The sequence below is a fragment of the Gavia stellata genome, chromosome 1 (genome assembly GCF_030936135.1).
Source record: "Gavia stellata isolate bGavSte3 chromosome 1, bGavSte3.hap2, whole genome shotgun sequence".
Lineage (NCBI taxonomy): Eukaryota > Metazoa > Chordata > Aves > Gaviiformes > Gaviidae > Gavia > Gavia stellata.
This window is the reverse complement of record NC_082594.1, coordinates 18,597,689-18,610,735: the sequence shown is the minus strand read 5'-3', so window position 1 is coordinate 18,610,735 and position 13,047 is coordinate 18,597,689. Positions and strand designations below refer to the sequence as shown.

General features: G+C 38.4%; 1 protein-coding gene across 1 annotated transcript in view; it reads right to left on the bottom strand.

Annotated features, from left to right (window-relative positions):
• Positions 1-13,047, bottom strand: part of DDX10 (DEAD-box helicase 10) — a 201,208-nt gene that overhangs the window by 60,769 nt on the left and 127,392 nt on the right. Inside the window, exon 16 of the mRNA XM_059818823.1 lies at positions 4,474-4,530. Coding sequence (XP_059674806.1) covers positions 4,474-4,530 — 57 coding nt within the window. The remainder of the gene's footprint in view (positions 1-4,473; positions 4,531-13,047) is intronic.

Here is a 13,047-nt window from a genome sequence, read left to right as displayed (position 1 = left end):
TGCTTGGATCTCTCTCAGAAGAGGTCAGTTATCCAGCCTGAGAGCAATCCCCAACTTCATTCCAACGATTTGTCCTCTTCATTCTTTTCTAAAACAGAAAAACCCTCTCACTAAGGAGTATGTGTTCAAGCTGGATTTCCCTCAGTTTTCAGCAGGCTACATTTTTCTTATGGACCTTGGGTAAACAGCTTCTGGTCTGCTAGTCAGCCCTTTTTCAGGTTTTTCTCTTTTGCTTTGGACAGCAGCATGGTGTAACTGCTATAGGATTGCCAACGGCTGAATTGATCCACCAAACTGTCATGACTGAGCAAGTTTTACCTCCTGGCACTGCTTACAGATGCTGTCCGAACTATTTCTAGCACATGCTGATGCCTTCTTTTAGGGGCTCGTTATCATTTCTTCCATGATGCTGAAAGTCGATAGCCGAGGATCACAAAGCCCGTCAGTGCTGGGGCAGGAAACAGCACCTTCTCCTGACTCCTGCTCTGCTCCCCCACCTTGACCAACAGACCTGTTCAGCTGCTCCTGGAAAACGCCTTTCCCACAAAAATAAGTTTCTTTAAAAGAAACCAAAACCTTCCTCGCTTCGTGATTCTTAACAAATCAATACTGCTCTAAGGCATCAGGATAGCAAAACACTAAACTCGCTAAAGGAGAAATAAGTCCTGTTTAGCTTCATTGCAGCTCACAGTCGCTTGCAGAGCAAGGATCTTTAAATGCTGGTTGAAAACTAAAAGAAAAGTCCTTTACGTATACTAAAAAATCAGTATGTGACAGATTACTAGAAGTAAAAGAGCAAAGTAAAGAGCGGAGCACTGCACAGGGCAGGGACGATCTTCTTGAGGCCAGGGGCTGTCTCCACCAAGTAACACCCAGCTACTGCCTCGGAGCAGCCGCCCATGTTGCTGCTGCTACTGCACAATGCTTTACCTCTTGATCAAAAGGTGCCATGGTTGCCTAATTTTCTCTAGGCCATCTTTAAGCAAACAGTATCAAAATTTCTTTGAGGACTTGAGGACTGCAGTTTTATCAGTACTGAGTGAGGAAAAAATATTTGGTTTTTTTCATCTTAAAACACTGCATTTGTAAATATCTCATCAAATTCTCCTAAACTGGGAGACAATTAAATATCTGGTGATAAAAAAAACAACCCAAAACCTAAGTTTCCAGTTTTTCTTCAATATATGTATAATAGAAAACTTCTTTTATCTGTTTTCACAGCCTTTTGCATTCAAATTTTATTAATGTTTATAAATTCCAAGAAATACTTTCTCCAAAGCATCCTTTAAGAGCCTTCACTTCTTACCCAGTTTATTTATTGCATAGGGATTTATCCAAGGTGGAGTCAATAACACTGCAGCTACCTACTCGTCTAATCCCCTGCTCAAGCACATTCAGCAGAACGTGCCAGAATTTGGTTGTTCAATTCCAGTTGCAGGAAGGCTGCACCGTCCCAGCGCAGCGATGGCTGAGCAAAACCTTCCCTGCAATTGCTCCTGTGGCACCAGAATTAAAAGCAGGAGGCCCATCTCTCCTGTGATCTCTCCTTTTTGTTGGCATACAGACAAAAAAACTGCACTCATGCAAGGCATTAAAACTTTGAAATTAAAGGGGAAAAAAAAACCAAAAAACCCAACTTAAAATGGAGATACTCCCTCTCCTCCCCAAAACAACATGGAGGTATAAAACTGAAGGAAAGCTGTTATTAACGAGGGTAGGCCATGAGTTAAAAAATTATAGGTAGAGTAAATGAAAAATGTCAAAAAGTCAAGATTCCTGGCACAGGAAAGGGATGAACATGTACAGGACAGAGAAATCCTAAAACGAAGAGTATCGCAAGCCAAGAATCTAAGATTAAATTAAGACTAAAATTAAATCCCACAAGTGTATGATTTAAAGGGTGAAAATAAACCATAAACCATGAAGTTTTAGTTCCAAATAAATTTCCTTTGCATTTTGGAAAAAATCAGCATACATTAAGAATAACATGCCAGGCCCTGTCCAGTCAGCAAGAGGCCACAACCAACAACAGGACAACAAGTATTATACCAAAGTAGGGATGCAAAAGTCATAATTGTTGAATTATTATTTAAGGTTTAGAATGGGAAAGTAAATTGCAGTTTTGGTCATGTCAGACCTGGTGGGCTGCGTACTAGTGAAAGATAGTAAGTAATACTCCGTAAGCCAAGGAGTTCATAATGTGATGCAGTTAATAAAACAAGGGGAATAAAGTGGATAGATGTGGAACAAGAAATTATGACCACAGCTGCTTTGAAGTGGCTGGCTGCTCATAATTGTTGATGTAGCCCTTTCTTCCAGCTGCTAAACAGCATTAATATAGCTAAAAATATCTTTTCTGCTTTTTCGGTTCTCCTTATTGCTTTCTCTTTTAAGAAAACGCTATTAATTGCCAAAGGAGTTGTGTATGGCAGAGTAAGTGTGTCACAAGCCATATTCTGAAAGCACTAGTGAAAATGCAAACATTTTTGAACTCCTGATTTAGGCAGCATATATTTTCTAAACTAGTTTGTTTCAATAGTTTCTGTGCTTTACTGTTTACTACTTTTTTCTTTTTTTCTCCTGGGTGTCTCCTAGGAGCTGCTTGAGCCATATCCCACACTGACTATGAAGAACTTCAGCTACTGTGGCTTCACGTCTAAGATTCTGTGAAGCAGGGAGCGTTCTTAATTAATTCCTCAGACACCCAGCAGACGGAAACTGCCGCCTTTATCTACCATCTACTGCTTCCTTCCACTTCCAGGTGTGAACGGCCCAGCTCCAAGCTGGCAGCCTTTCCCAGCGGAAGCATTTTCCCTGAAATGAGCCCCACTGAAAATGACAGGAATCGGCTGCACACAGTTCTGGCAAAAATAGCCTCTAAACAAGAGGAAAAAACCCAACAGTTTTCATCAAGGAGACATGTCAGCTCCTGAGGCTTGTACCTTCTTGCAGAGAGTGAGCTAAACGCTTCAGGAATAAAATTAAGTCCAAGTAATAGCAGGTTTGCACAGTTGGTACTCTCACAGAAAGCATATGCCAATCTCATACTGGACCAGGACTAGTAAGTCAGCTTTTCAAGCGCAAATGTTGCACTGAAGAGAGGTAGAGGTGCATCAAATTGTGGTTTTATCTTATGTAGTTTTGGGGGTGAGGCTCTGCATTTAACACATACTGTACCCATAGAGGCACCCCACACACAGACAGATCATTCTTCAATAGAGACCAACTTCATTAGTTTTCCAACAGGACAGAGAGATTCATTTGCTTGGCAAAGAATAGGATAGAAGTACATCAGCAAGCAGATCCTTTTGAGACAAATGGGTTTATTTCTCCAGCTGCTGAATAATATGACATTAGGGTGGTTTTTATTCCTTAAAAAGAGGCAAAATTAACAAGCAGCATTTACAAATGCAATACAACCTGATTTGATCAATGTTTTCTCCTTATATTAAGATGTTTTTTAATCATTCACTCCATAATTTTCCTAAAATTCTTGCTCCATACATTAAAAAGTATGCATCTCTATACACTTAATTACATGCAGAAAATTTCTGTTTCTTGATTGGGGGAGTCACGATGCCAACAGCTCTCAGCTTGCCATTTCTGAAGACAGAATCATACTTAATACTTAGTATAACTACACTTGTCATCTTAAGCTGTAATTACTTTCCACTTCAGAACTACAGAATGAAGACCTTTCTATACTTAAGCCTTCCAGCGCATGGCCTGCTTGCAAAAATCGGACAAAGAACATTATAGATTTTCTCAAGGGAGTAAAATATTTGCTACCTGCCAAGAACAAACCATAACTATTCGTGTGTAGCATAAGGAGATGCATCATGAGAAATGACACACATTACTCTGTCCATATTCTGGAAAATTATTGCAGCTGAATGAAATCTCAGTTTATCACAAACCAAGCAATATGAAAAACTAGAACAGCCTCTAGGAGATTAGTAACATACATATAAAGAAAAGGATAGCAAAGACTTTATTTGTGGGTCTAACAAGGGAAAGGAATAAACTTCAATGTAAATACTTGCTGTTTAAAGAAAAGGTTCAGCAGAAACAGGTTTAAATGAGATTTGACCAAAAAAAAAATCTTGCTGCCTGCAAGTTAAAAAAACAACCAAGTATTCAGAGAAAGAAAAATGGCATCAGCATTGCAGCTGAAATTGCAACTCACTTGATATACAGAATAAACAGGCTGCAATTCTAAAAGGCTTCCATACATTTTATGTATTTATACACACACACACGTATGCATACACACACATATTCATGCTTTCTGAGTATCCTTCCACAGCAAGTCATTATAACTACATCAGAGCAAGGGAGCAAGAAAAGGCAAGCAAACAGAAAATGCCTTTAAAGAGTCATTAATCACAACATTGCTTATTAAAGAAAGGAATTAAATAATTTAAATACAGTTTCAAACCCACAATCAGTAGCTTGATCAAAAAAAATCCTTACCTGTGCATTCTTATTCCTGGCTTCTCTCCTTGCTGCTTTTTCTTTCAGCCTTTTCTCCTAAAATAAACAAGATGCACAGTTTTAAAGCAAACTCCTGGATTGTTTTTTTTTCTTTTAATATTTTAAGATTTAACTTAAGCCACCTAAATATTTTTAATGCACACATGCTATACTGGTGGTAACCACCCTACATGTTACTGATGAAAACCAATAAATAAAAAGATCTGATTGAGATATTATTCATTCTTCTTGCTCTTAAAGGAAATAAAACTATAAGAATGATTCAAACTCACATTTTATCTTCACCGAGACTTGTTACTCTTAAAGGAATGATGCAGCTAAGTATGTTGACAAAGTTAGTATTTGTCTCTAAAACAAGGTAGTTAAAATGGCACCAAGACATCCAACTTATCATATTAAGCAATTGAGAAATAAGAAATCCAATCCATTTAACAAACTAAAATGATAACCTTCCTAACTTTAGAATTGCTAAAGCAACCAGGGAGTGAAAGCTAAAACTTTTTCCCCCTAGCTTTCATATCTCCATTATTAACAAACACTCTACAATAGCATTTGCTTAGTAATTGCATCGATTCAGAAACCATGACATTAAGTTCCCTCCACCAAAGGGATTCTGCTAGGGGAAAATGAGCAAAACACAATGATAAAATTCACTCAAAGCTGCCTGCCAGATTTCTGAGCATACAAAAGTGGCCAAGATATTTAATTCAATTCACATTTATTGCTGGGGTTTTTTGTTGTTGTTGTTATTGAGATTAGTTTATTTTTAAACGAACTGAAGGATTATCTCTAATTTAGACTCTGTCAGGTCCTTGCAATTGAACATCCCGTAAATTATCTATTTCATGAGGTAAGGACAGAAATTCAGGTGATGGCACATGTCCCTTAGAAAAGCACACCACTCCCTCTTTTTCTTTTGTCTTAGTGATGCTGACGACATTGGTGTTGAAACTTTTTTATGCTTGCATAAAAATATTTCTGGAATACAACACTCTCAGTTTCTTCGAGCAATATAGGCCATTCCTAGCACCAGCACATTTAGAACATCAGCACATTAGTCCACAAAAAAAGCGGACATTACTTTAACATCAGCCCAGGAGCAACACTTCAGCACAGAGAAGGCTGAAGACCGGTCACATTTCAGCTCACTCGTGGGCATAAGGAGAAGGCTACAGCTCCAGCCATGCTACTAAAGCATATTGGTAGGTACCACACAAAGTTGTTTGGAAAAGCAGTGTGTTTGAGTGCAGACCTGTGAAAAGGAGAACACAGCTGCCAAGATTTTCAAAATTGGTGTCTAAATTCAGTTTCTTTTGAGCTGTTTGTCTGGTATGTGCCATTTTCTGCTCTCCCAATTGCCCAAACTACAGAAGTGTTAGCTTACTTTCAAACTCTCTTTCTGAGTCAATCTCTTCTCTCCAAATCAAAACTAAACAGATAGAGTTCAACACCACCCCACCCCCCAGAAGACAGAGACAAAACTGCATGAGGTTTGTGTCTCTCTGCTTTATACAGTTCTACAATGCTGCGTGCAAAGCTGTCTGGTACAAACACCTCGACACACTCAGAGCTACATGCCAGGGCCTTCAATGCATGCTATGAAACAAAACAAAAATCCTGCCACTGCAGACAGATACAACACAGCTGTCTTATTATTTCAGGTTTGTTAAAGTAAGGAAAAGCAATACAAAATAGTAATTACATTTAAAACCACAAGGGCATCATATGGGGCAAAAGAAGCCACCAGGACCAAGTACTGTCTGGTACAGACACAGGCAGTCTGCTCTCCAACAAGCTAGACCTAAGCATCATGACCTCATGGTCATCCATGTTACGATCCCTTCTCTTCCAAGTCAAATCTGTATTCATTTCTGATCATTTTTACTTATGCTTTTCTAATGATTTTACTTAAGTTTCCCACTTTCACCCACTCTGGTTTTAAATGGTTTAGTTGTGCATTCTTTGCATTGGAGTTCTCTCATTTTTCTGCTAAAACTGTGATCCTTTCCAAACTTTACCGCTGAAAAAGTGGAAGAGAACAGTGCTAGAAACTAACACACTAGATATTACAAAGCAGGATAAAGCAGCTTTTAAATTGGATAGTCCAGAAAATTTTAGATAGAAAAATTTTATGGTATATGAAAAGATAGTGCCTTAACTACAGCCACAGGCTTAAGCCAATATAGCAGCAGTCAAAGTTCCTGCTCAAGGAATTTACAAGAGAGCACTGAAAATACAGCTATGAAAGCCGGAGACTGACATAATGCGATGCGGAGTACGCCAGACAGCATAATATACGTAAGTCTCTGAAGAACGGTAAAGACGTAAAAAGATTCTAAAGTTAATAGGTGCAGAGACTGAAATCAGGAGTACAAAAGAGAAGTAAGACAGAGCAGCAATCAACAGGAGGGACATTCAAGACCTTTTTTTTTTATTTTTTCTCCTTTTTTTTTTTTGAGGAAAAGAGAGAGGATTTGGTTCCTTGTCAATGAAAAACAAAAGCAGATTTTGCGCAGGGTGCATCTACGTTGGCACTGAGTTGGAGTTAGGAGTGCATTTCAGAAGCCAATGTCCTAATCAGGCCCGCTTCCGCGGTGTTTCACACTACAAGGCAGTCCTCAGGAGCACAGCTAATACACTCCAACCAACACTGGGCGTTCAGAGGGTCCCAGGATCATTCCGACGGGGAGGAATAGCAGGGGGTCTCTGGGCCAACCTCCTGCTCACAGCAGGGTCAGCTCTGAGGTCAGGCCAGGCTGCACGGGGCCTCATCCAGCTGGGTCAAAATCCCAAGGTTGGAGACTGCACAACGTCCCCAGGCAGCCTGTGCCACTGCCGGACTGTCCTCATACAGAAAACGTCTCCCCAACACCCATGCTGAATCTTTTGTTTTAACTTATGGCCATCTTCTCTTGCCCTCTTGCTCTGCACTGCTGTGAAGAGGCCGGCTCCATCTCTGTCTTCTCCATGACCTCTCTGTAGGCATTGGGGGCTGCTGTCCGATCCCCCCCAAAGCCATCTCTGCTCCAGGCTGAACAAGCCCAGCTCCCCCAGCATCTCCTCACAGGGCCACAATCTCAGTGACCTCACTGAACTCGCTCTGGTTTGTCAGTGCCCGCCCGTACTGGGGGTAGCGGTGGTGTGTAGGATGTCATGAACACTGAGTAGAGGAACAACTTCCCTCAAAGTGAGTCAGTTCAAAGCATCAGATAAGAGCCAATACAGTGTAACCCCCCACCACCACACAGCATGCAATCTGGTTCTCAGCACCAACTATCTTACTCTGCAATCTTGCTCTTACTGGGCTGTTTCGCTTGCTAATGCAGGAATAGCCATCAGGCTTCAACTTAGGCTTCAATTCCAGAAAACAATCCTATTAAGGCATGTCTCAAATTTATACGTAGCTTCAAGCACATGTGTAAGTACATACAGTGTGCTGAGCAAATGCTTAAATACTTTTCCCCAGTCAGGATCTTATTTCCTATTACCTAGAGGACAACTATATATTCTGCTGTGCTAAGGTAATATCCCCACATAATAAAGACACCCTCTTTTATGACTGCATAAAACCCAGAAATTAACTACCTTGCCTTAGGTTCAAAGAAATGCTACAGCACAGCCAGAAACACAGATCTCTGAAGACTCAGATGAGTATTTTAACTATGATGTCATTCATTCGCACATTGCTACTGCTAGGAAGAAATACGAGCACATGCAGAACACACGTGGACAACATACTGTAAAACAGATGTAAAACGTAATCAAATGAGGCAAAGTTGAACCAGTCAAACAGTTCAATATTGATTCATGTGAATAGATTCTGTTCATCTATGGATAAGTCTGTAACTATCTGTAATTACTAAGCTGTCCAACATTAGTTTTCACATGTGGGAAAAAATAACAGAAAAGTCTGGATTTTCTTGGAATATCTAAACTGTAATACAATAAGAGTGCCAGATTTTATCACTGCTTTATCAAGCTATAAATCATTACTTGTAAAAATAGCACATAATTTAGAGATGAAATGGATTTTTCATTTATTTCAATTTACTAAGGCAGAAAAACAAAAGATTATGTTTCAACATATGAATACTTAATTATATATGTTACTGGCTGACATTCAGTTATAGCATAGCTTCCTAACACAGCACCAATGAGGCTGTCAGATAAAGCTCTACAATGTCACAATCTGATTAAATACACTGTTATCTACAATAGTGAAGTCAAGCACCCATATTTTCTTTTGCACTTATATTGAATAGCTCTCCTTTGCACCCATATAGCACCTTCTTCACAGCTGAAAGATCTAGTCATGTCCTTTCCAGGCTATCAACACTGAGGATAAGAAAGAAGTTTAACGAAAAATCAATCCAGTAATTTGCTGCAGCTTAACTCCTAAGAAAGTGCTTCCAGCCCCTTTAGACCAAAACCAAGCAATCTCACCTGAAAGGCAGTAGCCAGAACATTCATTTATCATCTTAGGTCAGCAACATGGCGTATGTGGGTTTTGAACAGTGGCTAAATGCAGATTATCTAGACATCATTTAAGGAGCAGTTTGGATAGACTGAGAACCACAGGTTCACGGACTCATGAAACAGGAGAGGTGATGGGATCAACGTGCCTGACTAGCACAACACAGGCTCTAAGAGTGAATCAATCTAATGCAGTGGTCATATCCTGGTTCAGAAGAACATTCAATCTAGATTTTAAAACATTTCACTAAAGGACAGTACACCACAATCTTTCAAAACTAGCTGTTGTTACTAGTTACTACTGTTACTAATCTGAGCCTACTTATCTCTATTCTTCGACCATGTCTAAACTGTGTAACTGGTCTCTCCACCAGTTTGAAGGAACACCCACTATCAAAGTTTAGGCCCTTATGTAGATGCATGCTTATCATGCTTACTCTTAACTTTCTCTTTTGCAAGGTGAAGAAAATCAACTCCAGATGTCACTCAGCATATAGGTCTACCTTCCTAAATATTTCAGGAACAGACATATCCAAGATCTCACCATCTCCCCAACCCTACCTGTCACTTCTGTTTGTATATTCAATAATTGTATCAGCCCTTTTGATCCTGTCAGAAAAATCCCACTGCAATAGTTCATGTTGACTTGATCAACCACCACATCACCCAAATCTTTTTCAAGGTCTATATCTCTAAGTGAAGAGCTCTCAGTCCTAAAATTCAATTCTAAATTTCTTCTTCCTAGAAATCTGTATTTCTGCCTATCTTAAAACACAGCTTTCTTTGTTCGAGCCCAACTTAGCAAGAAAGCTTTCTTGCATGTCACTAAAAAAAATAAATCTTGAAATAATACACATCCCATGGAACTAATCCCACGGGCCCACTAGAAACATCTACTTTATCCCACTGGTTTGGGATGTTCCAGTTACTGAGGTTTTGGTCCATTTAATTTGTGCCATATTTATTTATTATGCAAAACACTTAAGTGAAAAGCCTTGCAGAAATTTCAGTGTATTTCATAGATGTATTTACAAACCAGATTCTGCTCTAATAAAAATACATAAACACACACAGTTCACTACACATCTACTTTCCACAAAACCACACTGGTTAGCATTATATTCCTTTCATTTAGTTCTTTATTAATGGTATTACACAGCTCAGAGACCTTCTTGATCAGCTTTTAAAAATTTCCTGCATATCATCATTTTTTCTCCCCAATTACACATCAAGTTAACAATGACTGTTAATAACAGTAATCACAGAGATGAAAGTTTTTAGTCATCACCATGTAATATGGCTAAATCATTTGGCTTTCAACTAAACAAAGAAGTTATGGTTATTGAAACCTTCTGCCTCTCCTGCACTAGAATCGACAACAGAACCAGCCCTGCCTAACAAGGAGCCAAAGCCATGGATAAAGTGGCTTCTAATATTTGGAAAAGCTACTTGCTGTTCTTAACTCTGAAGTTAAGAAGTCTGCCACTGGCTTCTTTCCACACATGTATTTCCTCTTTCTTTCACTGCTAGGTTTTGAAACAAAACCTCATACCCTTTTTACTTCTCAATAGTCCAACACACTTATTAAAAAGAAATATTCTTACATTTACATTCCATGTTCTCAAGTTGAGGCAAAAAAAATAATGAATAGTAGCACGGCAGCTCTCTCTAGTTGGTGAGGTTAGGAATATGTGAAAGATGCATACATAGACAGTTTAAAAGCCAAGTTTTTAGTTATAAAAAAAAGAAAATCCAGCAATTTTGAAAGCTGCAAGTTCTTCCCTGCCCCCCTGCCCCCGAAAATCCCCTCCTCCTTTGACTCGCTTCTTTCTACAGTTGATTAAGAGTTACTTTTAATTTGTCCAGAGGGTTAACCATTATATTTAAAAAAACAGGGTTTATTGCCATGTACTAACATATTTGTTTCATATAGTAATTTGTCTTTCAGCTTTTATTGTACAAATTGTTTACAAATTAAAAAGTCTCTTTTCTTTCTCTTAAAGAATTTGTAGATAGGTCATAACTGCTCAGACTTACATTAAATAAATTTCTTTAGTTGGTGATATACTGCAGTTTTACCAGCCTAAAATTTCACTGACCTCTTCTATTCGCTTACCTACAGGCGAGAAGTAGTTTCACTCAATACAGCTGATGACTTACGGCATATTTAGCCCAGAGAGCATCAAAAAAGCCTATGGCTATTTCCTGTGAAAATGTCATTTTCAGAGTCATCTGAAGTCTTTTTATTTAAATGCTCAAGAACTCCTTGATTTTGCTCAAGAAAACTTTGATTTTGATCAAAGGTTTTAATGCTGCGTTTTTAGTAATCGATCCTTTACATACTGATGCCATAATTTGAAGCTACCAACCTATTCTACTTAACAGCTGAAGTAATGGTTTACCACACAACAGATCTTAGAGGTGGCTGAGGTTTGGAACAAATCACTCTGTTGCCTGGAAAAATCTGGCTATCATTTGAAAAAAGATCTTAGTTGATACCAGTACTTGGTATAATTTCTTGGTATTCTACTATCTCTTGTTATTTTAGTGGGACATAGTTAAGGAGAGTCAGCTGTGCTGCAGAAAATACACAAACAGCTGTTCAAAAGTTCATAGCATCTCTCATATACTGGCACCATTGTATTCAAGAGCTGGCTTCCACCCAAATTGTAAAGCACAAATGTGCTCTGAAAAGTGACTTAATAAATGGCACTGTGGTATCCCACATTTGTCTTCTCTCAGGTTTCATGTAAAATTTGTGTTGCTTACATGCAAAATATATTTTAATTATTTTTTTAACTGCTCAGCTTGCAAGCAACTTAGTATCTGAAAATCTAGCTCTAATAAATACGGCACCAGCCCATAAAGCAAGATTACTGACTTCTAGCTACACAATCAGCACACACATGAGCCAACATAGAATCAAACTGTGCGCTTTTCCATGGCAGTTTTGCTCTGCACAGGTGGATGGAAGAAAAACTAGAATTAATGAGAACTATTTATTAATTACTTAAGAGAATGGGGGAGGACTGAATACACATTGAGTACGAAAATTCTGTTCCAGCAGTCACTTTTTGACCATTGCTACATTTTATATTGCTATGGAGTTGAATATTTGTCTTGTTATAGAGATTAGCAAATAATCTACATGCAAGCCATGCTCCAACCACCAAAACAAACCAACATTCCCAACTGAAATATAAAATTGAATCAGTTTATTAGTATTTCTCTGAATATTATTTAAAAAAAAAATCTGGAAATTAAGTACAAAATTGGTTACTATTAAATAAACAAATCTTAATAGCTTCAGGGAAAAAAGCAAAAGCTTTTTGATTATTTTGTGTTTGGTTTGGTGTTTTTTTTTTAATTTCTTAACATTTGGTTTTAGAGATCTATTAAATAATCCCTTCAAGCAACAAACTATATAAACATAATGATGTAAACCTCATCTGTAGAGCTGATGTTTACTTTCTAGGTAGGAAAACTGGAACACATACGTCTAGTATGACCTATTTAAGACCACACAGGAAAAGTGTGGCATCAAAGGCATGTGAAAGACAGCACAGTGACAATCTTAAACATTAAACAAGCACTGGTAAAAGTCTTAGAGGCAGTTGGAAAAAAGGCACTCTCATTTAAAAGAAGAAAACACAAACTAGCAGAAACTGACCCTTAAAAGGACATTGTTAGAACAAAACCAACACAGGAAAACAGTGGACAAAACTGAAAATTATTCCTTTCTCATTTAACATCTGAACACACTGCATACGTTTTAAGGATAGAAAATTTTTTTTCAAGTTGGTAAGTAGGCCACCTGATTTAAACATATGTATGTTTAACATATATATTGTCACAAAAGCGATTTGGGATGCTCATTGACTGAAGAGGAAAGGGACACAAGGTAGGACCCATATATACATCCAGTTTGCTTCTGACAAACAGCCTTCCAGTAAGAAAGAGATATTAAATCATAGTGATTAAAATACAGAGGCAGTCCAGTAACCACCTTTTTTGTGTGCAAATGGCATCTGAGCCAGATTCTGAACCTACAGAAATCAGAGATTCTTTCAAATGGAAGAC